This window comes from Cydia amplana, chromosome 24 (assembly GCF_948474715.1).
Source record: "Cydia amplana chromosome 24, ilCydAmpl1.1, whole genome shotgun sequence".
NCBI classification, from domain to species: domain Eukaryota; kingdom Metazoa; phylum Arthropoda; class Insecta; order Lepidoptera; family Tortricidae; genus Cydia; species Cydia amplana.
The window spans coordinates 9,089,256-9,111,301 of record NC_086092.1 but is presented as its reverse complement, the minus strand read 5'-3'; the positions used below and the strand labels follow the sequence as shown (position 1 = coordinate 9,111,301).

Sequence of the window (22,046 nt, the reverse complement as noted above, 5' to 3'; positions counted from 1 at the left end):
AATCACTACTCTACATTTAGCGTTATGAAAGCTTCCATAGTGGAGAGGCTAATTAGAACCTTAAAACATTGGATTTGGAAACAATTTAGCTTGAATGGCTCGTACAAATGGACACAACTGATAAAGGATGTGGAGTATTATTACAATAACAAACCGCATCGCACTATCGGCATGGCGCCAGCAAGCGTGACTAAAAATAACTCTTATCAGTTGTTACATAATGTTTACAATAACATTAAAATCAAACCACGTGCCAAGTTTAAGGTCAATGACCCCGTGAGAATTAGTAAATATAAATCAACTTTCGCTAAAGGCTACACCGGTAACTGGACTACGGAAATATTTAAAGTGCTCAAAGTGCAAAACACTAACCCAGTGACATATTTACTTGAAGATGCCCATCGTCAACCTATTTCCGGGTGTTTTTATGAGCAAGAATTGCAGAAAACTAAACATAGTGATATTTATCTAGTGGAAAAAGTATTGAAACGACGTGGGAATAAAGTCTATGTAAAATGGCTTGGCTTAAATGAAAAAAGTTGGATAGCTAAGGATAGTATTGTTTAACTATTTTCTTTTTTAATAAATAAACTAACACCTTGTGAATTAATTGGGTTATATTTTAATTAAAACACCCCTATTTTTATGCTGTATATATAAGATTTATTATACAAGAGAATATAAATGATTACAATTAAAAATGTACACTCGCAAAGGCAGCATCAGCAATTACATTGAAAAAATTACCTCAATATTCATCAGCATCATCATCATAATCAGGTGATGCTATGATGTGTGGTCCAATCACACAAAGTATCACATTTAGTAGGTAATTAAATGATTTTAATGTAAACATCACACGTGAAAACACTTCCGCTTCAATACACTCCAACAACACAATCCAATCTTTATAATTAATTAATACACTTCCCACCATCCCTCCCAATTCTTCATGTATATCATCCCACATTACAGTCATCAGGTAAACATGAATGTCATCGAGGTGTCCTTCAATATATAGACGCTTTAATAGCGTTGAAACATCCGCTCTAAAAATATGTAATGGCATTCGGAGGCGCCATCTACTCATCAGCATATTTGTATGGAACGCATGTATCCACTTGTCTTTGTTTCTTTGATTGTATGACCTCCTCCTTGCGGGGGTGTCACTCTCATAAGCATCTTCATCACAGTAGAGTGGGTTAAGATTTTCTTGCGAACTGGTGGTGGTGGTGGTGGTGGTGGTGGTGGTGGTGGTGGTGGTGGCGGAAGGCATGACGAGTGCTAGAGGTGCTTCCGCTGCTGCCGCTGCTGATTGTGGATGCTGCTCTGAAGAGATGATGAGGTGGCTCTTAGAGCTACTTTCATTGCTGCTGCTGCCATTGTTGGTGGTACCCTCGTTACCTGTTGGAGGGAAATAAAATAAAATATTATTATTATTATTTTCTAATTCGCTATACTTTCCAAAATGCTGAGGTAGGACAAGGTTAAAAACTAAACAGAAATTTTAATGTCTTAGGTTGATACTATTTAAATGGTATAAATATAAAGAAACAAAAATCTTACATTTATCATTAGATGATGGGGAAGAATCCATTTTAATATTATTATTATTATTATGGTAACTCGAGCAATCTGTAAAAAGAAAAAGACATATTACTTACATATTTACTTCGCACAGGTAAACTCGAACAGCCATGTCTTATTTTTTGGCCCCATACACACAATAGCCATAAACCCCTTCTTCAACTCTTGGACAGCATCATCCTCTAAATCGTTAAATCTACAAGGCAGAGTTAAATGTCCCTGTTGCAAGACAACTATAGTTTGCATCTTTTTATCATCAAATTGCGACTTCTTTTGGTAACAATCTAATATAGGATATGGTTGTTTTACCAACAAATTTTTAGGTTTAATCCAATTTACAACGTCATTAGCGCGCTCGTTTAAAAGATTCACATAGTTATTATTAGACATAATTATTATTTTTACGTGCTTACCAACGTGTTAGTAGAAGGGGTATGGCCAATTGAAAGAATCTATGACCGAATCTGCTTTTTATAGCGAAAAATGATGGGAACGATTTCATATGTGGTTTAGAACCGGAAGATATACCAACCAACATATTACTTCTCACGTGATAGTCTGATAAGAGCTGTTATCGAGACGATTGCGGTTTACAATTTTATAAAACATTTTTAAGTAGAAAAGAAAAATAAAAAAACGTACCTTGGCGCGAATTTCATTATTCTCTCCGTGCGGGTTTAGATGGCAGACGATCTTTACAGTAGAGATCTGCATTAGGATCTGATGATATAATAGTCATTTCTTCATCAGCCCACCGCCGCATATGCTCTAACATATACTCATACTGCTGACAGTCTTCACTCAATACTATAGGCTTCAGAGTACTTGTTGTTGTTGTTGTGGTTGTTGCAGGTGATGAGTTATGCCTAGTTGGGGTTGTATTGGTGGTGGTGGTGGTAGCAGTCATTGGTTCAGGCGTGGTAACACTTAAAAGAGTGCTTGAACCCTGTTTCTTTTTCATTACTCGGACAGTCATCTCTATTCCATCTCCATCTTGAATGACTTGATAATATTCGTTTTCCGTCCATGATTGTTTGACACTAGTTTCACGTCTTACTCGTCTCTCATGCACAATAGAAGATGAAGCATTCTCTATCGGCTCTTTTATGACCTCCATTTTAAACATTATCATATTACCATCATTGCATAATGGTAGGTCTACAATTTGATTATGTCGCACAATTTTCGATACGGTTTTTGATGTAATTGTTGTACCCCTTACTCCCATAAAAAACTTTACATACCATTCAAAAGAAGCCGCGTTGGAAGATGTACTTTCATCGAATACAATAGCCCTTTGGATATTCCAAGCACCCGCAGCACATGATGGGAAGTAAAAATCTTCCTTGTACGGTGATAAAGTAATATTTCTTACATTATTATCATATACTGCATGTAATTGCAGCATAACACTTAGATGTAAAAAATTGGAAATGAACATTATATTATATAATGTTATGTCCGTATTGTATTGAACTATTGCGTCTCCTCAGAGCTCCTAATTCATACTGAGCTTTAGTTATTTTATTAAAACCTAGATCAACTTGCATAAATGCATATTCGATAACAGCCATAGACCTTGATCTACCGGATACGCCTACATTTTAACTATAATGCAGTAGATGCAATAAACAATTTAGATGCGTATTGATGGATTTGCAAATAACATTACCGAGTCTACCATTTCATACATCAAACAGCAACAATGTAACTGATAACAGAATAGGTCAAATGATTCCTACGCTATATTTGATTAAAACAAAGGTACATCTGAACGCAACAAAAACGGACCATCTGGTATGGAAATAAGTATTCAAAGTGAGTCGTTTTAATTGCCCGCGAGTACAGGCTCACCGCACATACACCCGAACGCAACAAAAACGGACCATCTGGTATGGAAATAAGTATTCGAAGTTAATTGTTTTATAATTGTCCGCGAGTACATGAAAACCACAAAGATATTAGAACACGGAAACATGTACTGATAACAAAACAACCGCAGAAATACATATACCTACCAAACGTATTTGAAAATACCTATAATGAGCTACTCGTCTTACATTTACCTTAATAAACAAACAATCTTGTATGGAAACACATATTCAAAGTTAGCTGATTCAATTGCCCATGAGTTGAGGCACATCCCATGTGATACAGAACATGTACCGATACAAAACAAGCATAGAAATAGCCACAAAAGATAAATACCTAAAGTGAGCCAGGATCCCTATATTTACCCTACTCACTACCTATATGTAATATACACTACGTATTCACCTGTAAATGTTTTTGTAATTTGTACTATTTTCAAGATCAATTACTAAACAGTAAACACGTCTGACCTACATATAATTTTCTGTTCTTCCAATAATGAGTGCCAACCCTAGCCCCAGAGGCTGGGGGCTGCCCACATGTTGGAATTCGGGGCTGCTTGATTAAAAAATGCCTCGACATTTCCAATTTAAATAGTTTGAATAGCATAGACAGGGATTAATATATTATTCTTCCTCTCCTATTATAAGACATATTTGACATATTTCCGAATCTGACACAAGATTGCGTGCACAATCGGATTTGCTTGAGTGACGATTTTGAGTTATTAAGTTTAATCGTAAATATTTTAACAAATACTTATTTTACTCGTAATTTAACATCACGATACCACCAGAGATTAATATCCCTATTTTTTAGTCATAAAATCAGGCTATAAAAATTGATTTACGCCATAAAAGACGTCCGCGGCAGACGCGCCATGATAAAGTACCCAGTAATGGCCGCCTGTCAAAATGGGCAAGATGGCGGCCAAAATAGGCTAATGGCGGGTTCGAGGAGGATTTAACTTGTAAAACAAGCAATGCTGTCATAATGGGCATTATCTTTAACAAAATGAGATAGAGGTAATTTCATAAAAGGCGTATAATAAAAATGTGACAGGTGTGTTTCGAGGGTTCATTTTGTTGAGCTGCAGGTATTATGGATGGATCCACGTGAGAAAAAATCACTTTTTAACACAGCGTGATTGAAAGTGACGGATACGCTTTTATCACGCTGTCACGTAGACAAGAATGCCCATCATACCCATACTGACGTGATTAGATTAGTATTACTATAGCCAATGTCGTATCAAAACCAGTTCAGACACGTAACAAAATTTTAAATCCGAATCGGACTCCTGGAATCGTGGTTTTTTTTCATACAAGGAGTATAACATTCCGTTAAAATGGAAAATAATACAATTTGCAATTTTGTATATCAAAAGCCACAAAATGAAAAATGATTTCTACTGCTGCGGTTTTCCTAAATGATGTATGATCGATGGATCCGAGAACCACAGCCCCTTGTATTACAACTGAAAAGAACCTCAAAACAGAACTACATCCGGCATTCCTGTACCGGACACAATCGCGGTGTAATGGCGCTTGCTATTACTTCCGGGCGGGCCGAGGACCGCGAAATTGTAGGGGGAATTCGAACGGGACAGTGTTTGGAAATTGTTGATTGTTTTTTTATACATTATTATTTTTCGTCGCATTTCAGTCCTTCCGGTGAAATCGTGGCGTGGGTTAATATAATTTTATTTATACTTATACATGTTTCGGATACATAAAAGGTCAAAGTTTGTAAATAAGGTTAGCCGCCGAAATGTTAGTGGGAGTTCGCGTCATTTGAGTCTTAATTTGAAAAACTGGACTCGTTTTCAAGACCACACTACGAGTCTTAAGTCCTGATTCGAGCCTTTTATTGACTCTACTTTAAACGCAACTCAAAAGGCCTCTCGCTTCCGAATAAAGACCCCGTCAACAATTTTGTAGGTTGTATGATATACTTGGTCAAGCAAATTTTGTCAGTAGAAAAATGCGGCAAATTTGAAAAACCGCGGGTTAGCAACACTACGTTTGAATTGTTCGAAAATCGCGTGTCATTTATATCTTATCTGTAGAACTGTTTTGTTTACATTTCATCGTTGTTCGACATACCTTCCTAGGGATACCATTCCTTTAGTTTGCTTTACATTGCTACTGACATATCCGGCTTGACAAACTATATCTAACTTATTTGAATCTTACATGAACACAATCTATTTTAAAGTTTTATCAAAACTTCCTTGTCTGCAGGCCACCCCCACTTCTTCAACCAGCTGTCCTGCGGGCTGGACATCATCTCCCTGGCCGGCGAGTGGCTGACGGCCGCCGCCAACACCAACATGTTCACCTACGAGATCGCCCCCGTCTTCATTCTGATGGAGAACGTGGTGCTCGACAAGATGAGGACCATGATCGGGTGGAGCGATGGCGATTCTATCCTGGCTCCTGGTTAGTGCAATATGTTTTTGTAATATGTTGCTCTATTCGAGATCAAAAGACGGATTTTATAACGGAAGTCTTTGTGTCACTGGACTGGGTTGTTTAATAGTTTAACCCTTTAACGCGCAAGACTTAAAAAATCTTCAATTCAAGCCTCATCAACAATCTATAGTCCGAAATATACTGTACAAGAAAAAAAAATACAAAAAGATGATGTTATAAGGTGGTCTTTTTTGAGCCCTATGCTAGATAAAGGACGGTTTATATTTGTATTGCCCAAATCTTTGTTTTGACACTTTGCTGGGACATCAGTTAGCCGCGACCATGACCAGTGAAACCTGTGTCGAAACGTCGGTAAATAAAGGTATGTGAATAAATTTCGCGTTAGACCCGTCTATAAATGTGAGTTAATATGTGTTCAAAACGCGAAAGTTTTAAATATTGTATTTATCTTTTTCTACACCAGCGGCGCTTCAAAAAGGGATAGAAAACGAAACCTACAATGTGTAACAAAATATCTCGACTCTTAGAAAGTGTCTGTAAAGGTAAATTTAGTAAGGCCTAGACTTTTATAATTGTTTACAGGTGGTTCCGTGTCCAACCTGTACGCGTTCCTGGCAGCGAGGCACAACATGTTCCCGCAGTACAAGGAGAAGGGACTTACCAGCATCCCTGGACATCTGGTCATGTTCACCTCGGATCAGGTCAGTTTGCCAACATTTTATTAAAATATTGTTACAATGGGGTTGGCAACTGTCAAAGGTTTGCATAGATGGCGCCATCATAGCTTGCCCCTTTTTCTATGATATTTGGCTTAAAGAGCTGGCATCCAAGGCATTAAAAAAAATTGACACAATTCTAGGGATTGACAGGGCCAGCTACAATAGCGCCATCTGCTAAATACTTCGACCGGCCAACCCCACTTATGTTTATGATGATGCTAGCTATGCAGTAGACACTGTTACTCGCCAAGTTTAGTCCGACTACTTTTACACACTCTTTCTGTAACAGTGTCATTACTCCGTGAAGTCCTGCGCGTCGGTCTGCGGTCTCGGCACCGACTACTGCATCGCCGTGCCTTCTGACGAGCGCGGGCGCATGATCCCGGCCGAACTGGAGCGGCGCGTGCGCGAACATAAGGACAAGGGAAACGTAAGTTAACTTACCTATCATATAAGTTTACAGTCTGAATCAAAGAAGACCTGTATGTAAGAATTTGTGATTTACTTAGTTATGTTCTGGTTATTCAATCAATTTCATTCGAATAGTAAAATAAGATATTATCATGTCTGCATAATTATTTTGCGTAGAAATTGCTGTGCTTACCTTTTATTGGAACTTAATTGGATCGATGGTAAATTTTTCGATGAAAGAATATGACGTGAAACGTACCTATTTAAGATTTTTTAGGTAAATTAGTGCTGAGCCAACAAAAATATTGGTCATACATAAATATGGTATACCTACTTTCCGTCCATGGCAAAGAATATGTGCATGGTATTAATAAACTAATAGGCACTTAGACGAAATCAAAAACAATAAGATAGACGAACTAGCCAAAACTAGCCTTACAAGTATAATTTCCAATTTTTTTAATTTGTTTTTGTACAGGTACCATTCTTCGTGAACGCAACATCAGGAACCACCGTGTTGGGCGCGTTCGACCCGCTGCCCGAGATCGCTGACATCTGCCAGAAGTACAACATGTGGATGCACGTCGATGTAAGTACCATCAGCCACATTTCGTAAGCCATATTGCAACGATGGACTCCTAGCCAGAGGTCGGTAAACCCCGGCTCGCGAGCCACGTGCGGCTCTTCAAGTTACTCAAAAAATGAAGACTTGAAAGTTCTCAGACCCCTGAAATAAACATTTGCGGCTCTTTGAGCTTTATAACTGGTGATTTCTACTGCTGTTGGCTCTTTTTATCAAAAGTTTGCGACCCCTCCTAGCCTAGTCGATAGTAACCCTGTCTACTAAGCAGGAGGTTAATAGCATCAATGATAATAAAACTAAATTAATACTAATAACTAAATAAAACTAAAATACATCTAGAAAGTATCTAAATTAAAACTAATAACTAAATAAAACTAAAATACATCTAGAAATAATGGCCCCTTTGGCATGGTGTCGAGGATGCTGGCAGCATTTTCTCGCTGTATTCATATTTAACTATGTTGTCCACAGGCTGCCTGGGGCGGAGGCCTGCTTTTCTCCAAGAAGTACCGTCACCCGCGTCTCACTGGCATTGAGAGGTTTGATTATTCATCTATTTATTCTATTTTATTATAAACAAATGTATATAATTGACACCACGCGATTGAAAAATATGTACATGGTCTTCACGCTGCGCTGTCACGTAAATAAATGTGACCATCGTGCTTATCTGTACTGGTAATTAAAAAACCTACTATCTGAGGCTAGATAATTAGTGACCCAAAACATATAGGGTCTGTGCGGAAAGAGAGAGAAGAGAATACATTCCACGACTCTTCTCTTTCCACACAGTATTTATTATGTTTAACCTCCGATCTTATCCTATTTAGTCAAAAATCTACACATACCTAATAATCATTATTATCTCCGCGAAGCAGTGGTTAACTTTTAAAGCTAAATATGATGGTTTTAAAAACCTCATGTCTATTTTATTAGCTATAAGTTTACAACCTTGGTCTTAATCATTCTCCTAATTTCCGATGTGTTATTTTTCACCCTTATTCCACTGAAAGCTCCGGAATCTGAATGAACCATTAGCAGTGTTTCAACACGTCGAGGCATTAACGCATCGATCAAACGCTAACAGCCGCGCCCGCCGAACCGTGTGACAAGCCAATAGGGTTGCCACCGTTTGTCAGTTTTAAATTATAAACTGAAATAGACAACAGTTAACATTACTGCATAATTACCCTCTGCATAATAAATAAGTTTAAACATGTATTTCTCAGTAAGTGATTATTATTATAATATTTTGAGAAATAAATATCTTAAACCTAACAAGCCCTCCGGAACTCTTAAAAACACGAATCTAAAAATATATAAAATAATTTATTATGTTTTTTAGTTGTAGCTTTAAATTAATTAAAAGTCCTATTTCATGAAGATCCCGTGATATCGCGTGATAAATTACTAAAATTAGGGTTAATTTAAATTTAAAGGTTTTGTAGAAATAAGAGCCAAACAAAATGTTTATAGGTACTGGGACTACAATCATACTACAATATAACGCACTAACATTGTCTGCGTCGATAAAAACTTTTATATGTGCTTTCTCGGGTCTCACAGAATGTATATCTCAATACCAAATTTCATCTAAATCGGTTCAGCGGCTTAAGCGTCAAAGACAGACGTGCGGATTGCCAACCCTAGTGTGGATTAAGCCGGCAGCAGACGGTTCACACGTCACGTCAATCCCGAATGGGGATTCCGTGTACCGATGGGAACTGTCAATCTGTCACGTCACACTCTGAATACTCTGATCCCAATGACAGCCTATATTAATAGCTATATTTTTCATATAATTGCATTTAATAGCAATTTCGATAAGGTTTGTCAAAAAAAAAACAATTTCTCGTCGACTGGAATTTCCTTCAATTAATTACTTTTTACTGCTTACTCAACAAATTTTAAAATCTGATGAATTGCTGATGAACCAATGAGTTGCTTAGTTTTATAACAATCACATGGCTATCTTCGATTTTCAGTTTCACCATCAGATCAAATGTAATTATACTTAATATTGCATTGTTCCTCTTTTACATGTACTAAATTATTAGGTACATTACAATTTTTAAGCGACCTGCCTTCATAGTTAGGTACCTAGGCGCTCACTGCAATCCAAATCAAAAACTTTAAAAATAGGTCAATACAATTATACAACAATACGGCACAAAATTCACTTACGTCGTAGCACTTCGTAGCACAGCGGTGTTGTAAATATTGAGTTCGATTCTAATTTTACATTTTGTTTAGAACTGGTTTTGATACGGCCATGGCGAACGTCGTAGCGCATGATGCGCATCTCACGCTTTTTCTCGTCATTTCGCGTGCACCAATCAGCGTGAGCGATCTTCAAGGTCGCAATATAAGATCAGAACCGTAACAAGTTAGTAAATATGAATCGGGCTCAACGTTAATCAAATTCGTTTAACAACTACAGAATAAAAATTAGATGGCTCTTAAGAACCTAGCTTTTTTAGGGTCCCGTAACCAAAGGATAAAAACGGGACCCTATTACTAAGACTCCGCTGTCCTTATATACCCTATAGTCTTAGGAGCAGGACTCTGCTGTCCGTCTGTCTGTCTGTCTGTCACCAGACTGTATCTCATGAACCGTGATAGCTATAGGCAGTTAAAATTTTCACAGATGATGTATTACTGTTGCCGCTTTAACAACAAATACTAAAAACAGAATATAATTTATATTTAAGTGGGGCTCCCATACAACAAACGTGATTTTTTTCTGTTTTTTGCGTAATAGTACGGAACCCTTCGTGCGCGAGTCCGACTCGCACTTGGCCGGTTTTTATAGCACTCTTCCCCTATTAAGGCCCCGCTGTGCAAACATTCGAGAATATGTTTAAAGTTAAGTGAAACCCCCGGAGGGCCCTCGGCATTCATTAAAGCCCTATTATGTAAAAAACAAAGCCCGGTTCTCATCAATCACGCCGCGCTCACACCACAGCGAAATATTTCAAAAATGTTTTTATAAAATCATTTTTTTTTTTCAGAATCAGGTCGCTTTTTTTGGATTTAGATGTCCGTTTTGGAGGATTATCGTGTAGTCCAGATGTTTTAAAATATAGTTTGTCAAAGGACTGTCTCATTTCAAACATACCTAGACGAGACAATCACACTAGCTTTGTCTTACACTAGTACTAGTATCCAAAAGAAAAGGATGAGTATTAGTTTCCCTGGTTCTTACTGACTGACAAATTGGTTTGACCAACTATAAATAAAGGTAGGATAATAAATAGTTATTATTCTACCTTTATTTATTTTAAATACCTATTAGGTACTGTACGGGTCGTACATCTGAGTTGATATGATTCTTGATGGTTGATTGCAATCTTGATGGAAACACTGATTTCGGTATATGTATTTATTGATAACCAAGGTATATAAGTAAGCACTAGCTATAGGAGCACGTATAAACGTAAACTAAATTCATAATTCATAAATCGATGTATAGCATAATCGCAAATACCTACAGAGCAATTATTATAAAGTCATTAGATTTAATGCTGATGCGAGAAATGTTCGATGCTTGCATTGTACAGGTACATATTGAATTCTGCGTGTTGTAGAGCTCTACTAAAATATTTCTAAATAAAAAAAAATGAGGCAACACTCATTTACGAAACTTAAATATAAATATAAACTAAATAATATGTATAAAATAACTACCTTCTGAGGGCGTTCCGGGCTGCCCTGCTCCCGAATAAAAATGCATGCATGTCTCAAGACGATATACGAGGGTGAATCAAAAAGTCCTTAGAAATACGGTCAAAAACAAACGAATATCATTTTTATTTTTTTTACTTTTCAACATAATTTCCTTCTTGTTCTATACATTTATTATACCGTTTTTCAAGTTTTTTTAATCCATCATAAAAAAACGATTTTTCTTGAGCCTCAAAAAACTCCTCTACGGCACCCATGACTGCGTTGTTGTCGTCAAATTTAGTTCCGCGAATGTGCTCCTTTAGTTTCGGAAACAAGTGGAAATCACTAGGAGCTAAGTCTGGCGAGTAGGGCGGATGATCAAAGATCTCAAAACCAGCTTGGCGGATTGCAGTGAGAGCCATTTGTGATCGATGAGCCGGAGCATTATCATGGTGAAAAAGCACTCCCGCACTCAATTTTCCTCGACGTTTTTCTTTGATTGCTTGACGCACTTTTGGTATCAAATCGGTGTAATATGCACCTGTAATGGTTTTTCCTTTAGGCAGATAATCAATAAAAAGGATTCCTTCTGCATCCCAGAAAACTGAGGCCATAACTTTACCTGCTGTCGGAAATACTCTAAATTTCTTTATTGGAGGGGAGGATGGCCGTTTCCAGGACATGCTTTGCTTTTTTGTTTCAGGGTCAAAATGGTGAACCCATGTTTCGTCCATTGTTACGAAACGACGATAAAAAGTGTCCGGATCATGCAAGATTTTCTTTAGATTCCGCTTCGAAACTTCTAAACGCAAGTCTTTGTTAGCCTGCGTTAACATTCGCGGAACCCATCTTGCTGACACTTTTTTAAAACCCAAAACATCGGTTAGTATTGAATGTACGCTACCAAACGAAATCTTTAGAGTCTCTGCTATGTATTTAATTGTTAGTCGCCGGTCGTCCAAAACCATTTTCTCAATTTTTTCAACGGTTTTTGCGTTAACTGAGGTAGATAGCCGGCCGGAGCGGGGGTCGTCTTCGCAGCTAGATCTGCCTCTTTTAAACTCGGCAACCCAGAAAGCGACGGTGGAATAGGGTACAGCACTAGTGCCTACGGTTTGCTGAATATCCAAAAAAAATTCCTTGGTAGTCATTTTTTTCATACACAAGTACTTTATCACGGCACGTAACTCATTTTTTTCCATAATGGGACGTTTTAGTCGACTTATTTCGCAAAATATTGATTTACCATGTAACGGCGGGAACAATTCGAATGAAACCAACTGTCAAATATTACGTTATAATGACAGTTCAAAATAAAAAAAAAACTTCATTTAAAAACTTTTTATAAACAGCCAGTTCTAAGGACTTTTTGATTCACCCTCGTATCTATGAGACTTTTATAATAGATATTGCGCCATCAATTTAAAAAATAAAATAAATCATTTATTTCAAGCTACAAGGCTCATAATAGTCATAATCAGTTTAAAAGAGTTTTCTTATTGCTACGGCACAGAATACATATATATCATTCCAAAAATAAAATAAAATAAACATTAAAATTGGTAATTGGTATTTTAGATAATATGAATAATTATAAATAAATAAAAGAAAAATTTTGATGCCTTTAGATTGTTAGGTTACGGTGTGACAGACACCCTCAGCTTCACGTAGGGTTGGTCTCGTCTGAGTCAACACAGATAGAGCTGTTCAACCCTACTGGCACCTCGCAATACGTACTTAGCTCAAACAAACAAATTTCCATAAAAAAAAGTCTAAACTTACAAATTATTACTGGCCCCGAAATTCAATTTCTTTAATTTAGGCCTTAAATATAATGCACATATGGGTGTCAAAAAAGGACATTTGCTCAAAACCTTCAACAATACGAGTAGGTATAATAAAAGTTTTTGGCAAAAAAATCATTTTTGGTACAAGCTTTTATCGTTTTTCTTTCCACACACAACTAATACTCATCGAGACAATTCCAAAACCCTAAACACAATTAGGTTGCGTTGTTTTATCACAGAGTTCCTATGGCCACATCCTGTCTCCATCATCAGATCAGCTCCATGGTACCATAATATTGCTTTGTCACCCAACTGTGGGTCCGAGAAGTGGGTCAAATTTAACTTGCAAGATCGATCAGCCTGGGGCGTACCTCTAAGTATATATTTTCTCAAAAATCAATGGCAATAAATCTGAAGGTGTACGCAGAATGGCGATTGATCGAGCCCAGTAACAATAACTCGCCATAATCCGAGTCAACATTGAATTATCTCGCCACCGCCCTGAGGGTGGATTGCGTACCAATGGCGGAAGGGTGCCAATTGATTATTAATACAATTTTAGAGTCGCCACAATTTTTCGTATGGAACGTGCCTTAAATTCTACTTAGAAACGAGCGTTTATCTGTTTAAAATTCAAGTTTACTTGACTTGACTCACGCGTACAAATAAGCGCGAACGATCATTAATTAAAATTAGATTTTAAATATTGAATCCTTCCAAACTGGCACATTTTTGTTTCCATAATTAACAAATTAATGTCACTAACTTTTGAAAACGTTCTACAACGCATTCTTGAGAACATCTTTACGAGTTACAAGAGCTGGAATCAAACCCACAACTCGCCTTGATCCGAGTCAACATTGAATTATCTCGCCACCGCCCTGAGGGTGCATATCAATGGCGGAAGGGTGCCAATTGATTCCTGATTGTGAACGGATTGTGGCTTATGCCCTTAATGTGGTTTAGGATAGTCAAAGGAATACTTGCGCCGCTGTTAAAACCAGAGAAAAGTGATCAAGAATACATACATACATTACCTACAATGACAGCATGTCTCATTAGTCATTATACATATTGTTGTAGAAATTAAGATGGTGCTCTCGCTTATAAAAACTGTTTAATTACCTATATCAGGAGATTATTTTAAAATTTAAGATAGCGCCATATAGTTGTAGACAAATTTTCACCCTCTCGAAAGGTATTAACTACTTTGATCTCAAAGACTTCTTACCAAAATAGGTATTTAAAAATGTGGCCGTTGTGTAGTGTCAAAGGTCACTTTTTTCACTTTCTTAAAACTTAAGAAGAAATTGCCGTGATTCGTGATCCTATTAGATACCTTACCTCAAAGTTATGTTCTACGTGCTTCCTCCAGTCTTTATAATATATGCGTACCCATACCATCATAACCATACTGTTCTACCTTCGGGATGGCCAGGGGGCGCCATAAGCCTTCAGCAAGAAATGCAAATACTTGGTAAAATTCTACCTATGCCGCCGTGACCCGAATGGTTCAGGCACCTGCCGCGATAGCAGAGGACACTGGTTCGATTCCAGCCTGGGGCACTGGAGGCCTTGGTCACGTTTTCTTAGTACCTACTAGCGACCCGCCCCGGCTTCGCACGGGTTAACAAATTATACATAAACCTTCCTCTTGAATCACTCTATCTATTTAAAAAACCGCATCAAAATCCGTTGCGTAGTCTTAAAGATCTAAGCATACATATGGACAGACAGCGGGAAGCGACTTTGTTTTATTCTAATGTAGTATTCTATGTATATTACATTTATTTCAGTTGGATAAGCTTGTTCTTGTTGCTAATTTATTGTTTGTATTGTCGGCAGGGCTGACTCCGTGACCTGGAACCCGCACAAGCTGATGGGCACCCTGCTGCAATGCTCTACCGTGCACTTCAAGATACCCGTAAGTTCTTATTTCAACTGTCACGGTTTTCACATATATATTTTTGACTAAACTAAATTAAAATATGACTAAACAAAATCTAAAATAACTTATAATAAATCAAATAATGGCCCCTGTGGCCTGTGGCGTATTACCGAAGACGCTGGCAGTATTTCCTTGCTGGATTGTTAGTACGTTGAGCGAGGAACCTGCCAGCTTTTCGGTCTCCCGGCGCGTTTCTGAATCTCTTCGATTTATACATATTACTATAGGTATATTTACTATCCACAAAACTGGGACTTAATCACTTATAAATAAATCCGAAGCCACAATGGACTATTTTTGTGTGTGTGGTGTATGTAGTCCACGTAAGTAGTCTACAAATTTGTCGACTTTAAACACAAACTATTCATTATTGTCACAATACCAAAATGAATCCCGAATTAGCTTCATCACATTAAACACAAATTATTCGCGTCACATCAAACGCAGCAAACCTGCAACTAATATCCCTTTATATTCACTAAAACACGCAAAAACAAACTTTAACACAACCACAGAAGCTCCAACGTGAACGCAAATGAGAATAATAAAACAAATGATATTCTAAAATTTCTAAATGAAAAGCAACCTTAAGCGGGTTATAAAAACTCCAAAACCATTTGGCTGTAAATGCTGTAAATTCTTCAAAAGAAATTGAGCTTTGCGGTAAATTGGTAAGGTTGAGTTTTGGTTGGGTGGGGAGAGGAGGGTGGATTGGCAACATATGTTTGCAAGTGTCGGCGGAATTTCATTAAATGTAGCCGTTAGGGAGGGGAGTGTCGATAAAATGTTTATCGATAAGACTTGGCGTAAATACGTTTATTTTTCTTAGGTTACCTGCTAACGAGAATTATTTAAATTCTCTCACTGTTATTTTTATACGGCGTTAAAAGAGAGCTGTATAGGTACTGAGATAAGGGATCAGTGGGCAACCGAACCGGATATTAAATTATAACTGATTTGTTAAATTATTTAGTTTTACTTATTCTTAGGTTTATTTTAGTTTATAATTTGTATGTTTACTCAATATGTTAATAAAACTGATTTGACCATATTTTTCTATCGAGCCGATTTCATCCAATCGTGTATTACCAGGCGTGTCTCACTCCGCGATTTCGTCGCTTTGCTACAGGTAGCTAAAAGTACATCCGTTCGGCCCCAATTTTGGGGAAAACCATAAGCCGCGCGTGGCGCTGTCGCCACCTTGTGGCCATATCTGTGCTGATCGTAACAGACGCGTTTTGTTAGAGAGTGAGTCTTCTGTACTTAGTACTATTATTTATTCTGTGGTATTACTGGCATCAAATTAATGAACTGATGACCATCCTCCAGCCTAGTCGGTACGGCAGTGCAAAGCAGAAGGTGCACGTATTTGTGTGTCAGGGACATATATTTGTTCACGAGTTATGTATTAAAGTATTTATCGACATCTGTCTTTTATAGTTAATCGTCGTTTAATACCCAACCCACAACACAAGGCTTATTGAGCTTATAAGCTCAATTTTCAATTCAATCAATGTTCAATTTGTGTGAGCAGTACAGTATAATGTTAGACTAGGCGTAAGATTATCATTTATTTTATTTATTTATTATCTTAAAAGTCTTTCAACGGGCTCACTTAAATGTCTAATGACAATTTTATCGACAAAACTATTTCCCCACCCTCTCTACTTCATAACTTGAGGGGGCGGAGTTGCAAGAATTTATTATTCGGCATACTGTTCTGACATTTACAAGCTCTCTCTCATTACAAGGCAATTACCACCTTAACTCTTCGTAATAAGACTGAAAATATAATTGATACTTTATTTGGATGTGCATTGGTCTTATTTTGAATCGTATTTGTATTACATTAAGGTTTATTTTAGAGTAAATGTGTGTATTGGAATGTCCTGTAGGACTACAGGAGTAATTTAAAGTAGGGAACGGTTTCAATAAGAGAGATGATGCGCTTAAATTGTTTGTATTCAATTATTTGTGACTGAAAAATGGTAGCTGAGGTTTTATGAAGCAGAGGTGTTATATTACTGCTGAGAAAACTTTTGATAGTACAGCTTAGCAATTTAAACGAAGTTTGTTTTAATTTAATTGATTAAATTGAAAAAAAATACAGTACCTATATATTACAAGACCTATCTTATGCAAAACATTAAGGAGGTTTGTGTGCTGATACTGTATACATCAAACAAATTGGGTTATTTTAGAGGTAATCTAACGGCAATTTATTTAATCAGAGGTATTGAATTATGTTCTTTCAAAGATCTTACTTTTTTTTTTCAAAATTAGATTTCATTTATTTATGCGTAATTCAGATCTTACATTGCTCATGACCACAGGGAATTTCTTCAATATTGTTTTACCTAAGTTATACTTACAATACAAGAACCTCCCTAAGATACTTTCGCAATACAAGAAAAATAAAAACTAGTCGCTTTAAAATTGAAATTTAATACATATTTCGTAATATATGCGGCTGCATGAAGTCAAACAGACAGATTATGCAGACGCTATCTGTCACGGACAGATGTTTGCGGAGGGGACAACTGACATGTCTGCATGCTCTGATTTAGTGCGAGCCAAGTCTATACAAGTGTGAAACGACCAGATTATTATTCAAATTAAGATTTATAGTTTAAGCGCATCACATTGATTTACACGTTCACGAATTTTATTCATTTTTTAACTATAACACGGGACTTAATCGCGTATATTTAAGTTTTAAAATGTACCTCCGACTTTTCGAGGACGGCGTTGTCCCGGCGTGTCCTCGAAAAAGACTAGCTGAATTACTTTTTTAGGGTTCCGTACCCAAAGGGTAAAAACGGGACCCTATTACTAAGACTCCGCTGTCCGTCCGTCCGTCCGTCTGTCACCAGGCTGTATCTCACGAACCGTGATAGCTAGACAGTGGAAATTTTCACAGATGATGTATTTCTGTTGCCGCTATAACAACAAATACTAAAAACATAATAAAATAAAGATTTAAGTAGGGTTCCCATACAACAAACGTGATTTTTGACCGAAGTTAAGCGACGTCGGACGGGGTCAGTACTTGGATGGGTGACCGTTTTTTTGCTTGTTTTTTTTGTTTGTTTTGCTCTATTTTTTGTTGATGATGCGGAACCCTCCGTGCGCGAGTCAGACTCGCACTTGGCCGGGCTTTTATCAGCTTCAACGTTTATTTGCGCACAAGGGATGTTAGTCGGTCGACACATAACACTAACAATAACAATATTATATTTTTCTCGACTGTCGATATTCGTTTCTGCTTACATTTACTAAAATTACTAATTATACAAAATGTATCAAGGTCGGCCCGCCATCTCCGTTTGGGTGTTTCTCTGCCCCGAGATCCATCTGTAGGATCCAGCCTATGATGTGTATGGGCCCGATTCGGATTTTGAAATAGACATCTGTTAGATATCTTTTAGACATCACCAAGATACGATAACGATATGTTTAAGATCTAACCCGTCAAATTTGACATTTGCGCGATTCTGGAGATACTCTTGAACGATTTCCACAAGATATGGCTTAGAGATCCAATTCACATCTAATAGATATCTAACTCTATCTAACGTAAAAGTGACATTTGTTGCCCGAATTGCGCTGCAAAAGAGAACTAGTTGAAATCTAAACTATAACGTATCTAGAATGAATCTAGTACGTGTCGTCTCTTGTGAATATCTTGAAGTTCGAATACGGCAGTATGGCTAGTTTTGCCCAGTTGGTAATCCTAATCATGTATTTTCGTCATCAGGGCATCCTGCTGAGCTGCAACGAGATGGCGGCGGAGTACCTCTTCATGACGGACAAGATCTACGACCCTCGCTTCGACACCGGCGACAAGGTCATCCAGTGCGGACGCCATAACGACATCTTCAAGCTGTGGCTGCAGTGGCGTGGAAAGGTAGGCAGACAAACAGATACTGGTGACAAGGTCATCCAGTGTGGGCGCCATAACGACATCTTCAAGCTGTGGCGTGGGAAGGTAGGCAGACAGACAGACGGACAAACGGACAACCAGATAGACAGACACCGGCGACAGGGTCATCCAGTGCGGACGCCATAACGACATCTTCAAACTGTGGCTGCAGTGGCGTGGGAAGGCAGACAGACAGACAAACAGACAACCAAACAGACAGACACTGGTGACAAAGTCATCCAGTGCGGACGCCATAACGACATCTTCAAACTGTGGCTACAGTGGCGTGGGAAGGTAGGCAGACAGACAGACAGACAAACACAGTTGTCATGACGGACAAGAGCTTTAGATCCTCTAGATGGTCGTAACGTGGTCGTAAGGTCGCTAGGCACCCAGCTAGCCAAGATGCCAATTGTTTGCGCTGCGATAACAAAACGATTGGCATCTTGGCTAGGCATCCTGTACATTTAACCGCATTGCGATGCACTTCTTAAATTAACAACATAAATGCATTCCAATATTAATGAATTTACATAGGTAAACCGAACTTTAAAATTGATTTCGAAATTTCCCCAGGGTACGTCGGGCTTCGAGCGCCACATGGACCGCCTGATGGAGCTGACCGAGTACATGGTGCGCCGCATCCGCGAGCAGAGCGACAAGTTCCACCTCATCCTGGAGCCCGAGCTGGTCAACGTCAGCTTCTGGTACCTCCCGCGCCAGCTGCGAGGAGTGCCGCATGATCAGAAGAAAGAGATCCTGCTTGGAAAGGTACATATATACTGTCACAGAGTAGTTCCACCTCATCCTGGAGCCAGAGCTGGTCAACGACAGCTTCTGGTACCTTCCGCGCCAGCTGCGAGGAGTGCCGCATGATCAGAAGAAGGAGATTTTCCTTGGCAAGGTACATATATACTGTCACAGAGTAGTTCCACCTCATCCTGGAGCCCGAGCTGGTCAACGTCAGCTTCTGGTACCTTCCGCGCCAGCTGCGAGGAGTGCCGCATGATCAGAAGAAAGAGATCCTGCTTGGAAAGGTACATATATATACTGTCACAGAGTAGTTCCACCTCATCCTGGAGCCCGAGCTGATCAACGTCAGCTTCTGGTACCTTCCGCGCCAGCTGCGAGGAGTGCCGCATGATCAGAAGAAAGAGATCCTGCTTGGCAAGGTACATATATACTGTCACAGAGTAGTTCCACCTCATCCTGGAGCCCGAGATGGTCAACGTCAGCTTCTGGTACCTTCCGCGCCAGCTGCGAGGAGTGCCGCATGATCAGAAGAAAGAGATCCTGCTTGGAAAGGTACATATATACTGTCACAGAGTAGTTCCACCTCATCCTGGAGCCCGAGCTGGTCAACGTCAGCTTCTGGTACCTTCCGCGCCAGCTGCGAGGAGTGCCGCATGATCAGAAGAAAGAGATCCTGCTTGGAAAGGTACATATATACTGTCACAGAGTAGTTCCACCTCATCCTGGAGCCCGAGCTGGTCAACGTCAGCTTCTGGTACCTTCCGCGCCAGCTGCGAGGAGTGCCGCATGATCAGAAGAAAGAGATCCTGCTTGGAAAGGTACATATATATACTGTCACAGAGTAGTTCCACCTCATCCTGGAGCCCGAGCTGATCAACGTCAGCTTCTGGTACCTTCCGCGCCAGCTGCGAGGAGTGCCGCATGATCAGAAGAAAGAGATCCTGCTTGGCAAGGTACATATATACTGTCACAGAGTAGTTCCACCTCATCCTGGAGCCCGAGATGGTCAACGTCAGCTTCTGGTACCTTCCGCGCCAGCTGCGAGGAGTGCCGCATGATCAGAAGAAAGAGATCCTGCTTGGAAAGGTACATATATACTGTCACAGAGTAGTTCCACCTCATCCTGGAGCCCGAGCTGATCAACGTCAGCTTCTGGTACCTTCCGCGCCAGCTGCGAGGAGTGCCGCATGATCAGAAGAAAGAGATCCTGCTTGGCAAGGTACATATATACTGTCACAGAGTAGTTCCACCTCATCCTGGAACCCAAAATGGTCAACGTCAGCTTCTGGTACCTTCCGCGCCAGCTGCGAGGAGTGCCGCATGATCAGAAGAAGGAGATCCTGCTTGGCAAGGTACATATATACTGTCACAGAGTAGTTCCACCTCATCCTGGAACCCAAAATGGTCAACGTCAGCTTCTGGTACCTTCCGCGCCAGCTGCGAGGAGTGCCGCATGATCAGAAGAAGGAGATTTTCCTTGGCAAGGTAATACACCATCACCATAACCGAAATACCTTCATTAAATCTGTTTATATAAGAGGCTGCGCCGTTTTCATACTTCCTTTCAGTAGGAACGTCACGGCCATATGGGGTCGGCATCTAGTATGACCACAATTTTAGAAAAACTTTTATAGATTTCTTAGCAAGAGCATTAATTAAACAGACACTAAGTGGTAAGATGATCACAGGAGATCCTTCTTGGCAAGGTGTACATACACATATCCACCTCATACTGGAGCCAGATCTGATCAATACTAGCTCCTGCGAGGTTTTGCATGATCAGAAGAAGGAGATCTTGCTTTGCTTGGCAACGTCGCCTTGAACTTTTGCTACAGACCAGGCTTTTCTTTCTCCAGGTATGCGCCAAGCTGAAGGGCCGCATGATGCAGGCCGGCACCATCATGGTGGGCTACCAACCGGACGACCGCCGCCCCAACTTCTTCAGGAACATCATCAGCTCGGCCGCCGTCACAGAGAAGGACGTGGACTTCCTGCTGGCCGAGATGGACCGGCTCGGGCACGACATCGTTGTGGACTAAACTAAACTGGCAACGCTAGTCTTTCAACGGACCGAGGTTTTTTATTTTCTTCCACATGGTTAAGGCTTTCTATTAAACCGCTCTTGGGTTACCAAGATTCAGTTAACCGTTTCGTTGCGTGCTCCATTTTCGAAAACTATTGGCTGTGGCGGCGACAATTATTTCATGACACGACAGGCGTGCCTTACGTCATAGAATATATAAAGTGCTAAAGTTTGTCTTGATTTTTCTTCTACGAATATCTTTGAACAACGCTAGTTAGGCACTCTGTTGGGTTACTGGGATTCAGTTAAGGCCTCTACTGGCTCTACTGCGGCTTTTGAA

At 39.3% G+C, this 22,046-nt stretch overlaps 1 protein-coding gene across 1 annotated transcript in view; it reads left to right on the top strand.

Annotated features, from left to right (window-relative positions):
- LOC134659026 (glutamate decarboxylase) overlaps nt 1-21,729 on the top strand; it is a 65,212-nt gene extending 43,483 nt beyond the window's left edge. The window contains exons 6-14 of the mRNA XM_063514634.1: nt 5,703-5,900; nt 6,477-6,595; nt 6,903-7,043; nt 7,503-7,613; nt 8,079-8,146; nt 14,906-14,984; nt 18,766-18,915; nt 19,507-19,701; nt 21,540-21,729. Of these exons, the coding sequence (XP_063370704.1) occupies nt 5,703-5,900; nt 6,477-6,595; nt 6,903-7,043; nt 7,503-7,613; nt 8,079-8,146; nt 14,906-14,984; nt 18,766-18,915; nt 19,507-19,701; nt 21,540-21,722 (1,244 nt within the window). The 3' untranslated portion in view covers nt 21,723-21,729. The remainder of the gene's footprint in view (nt 1-5,702; nt 5,901-6,476; nt 6,596-6,902; nt 7,044-7,502; nt 7,614-8,078; nt 8,147-14,905; nt 14,985-18,765; nt 18,916-19,506; nt 19,702-21,539) is intronic.
- The last annotated feature ends 317 nt before the right edge of the window (nt 21,730-22,046 follow it).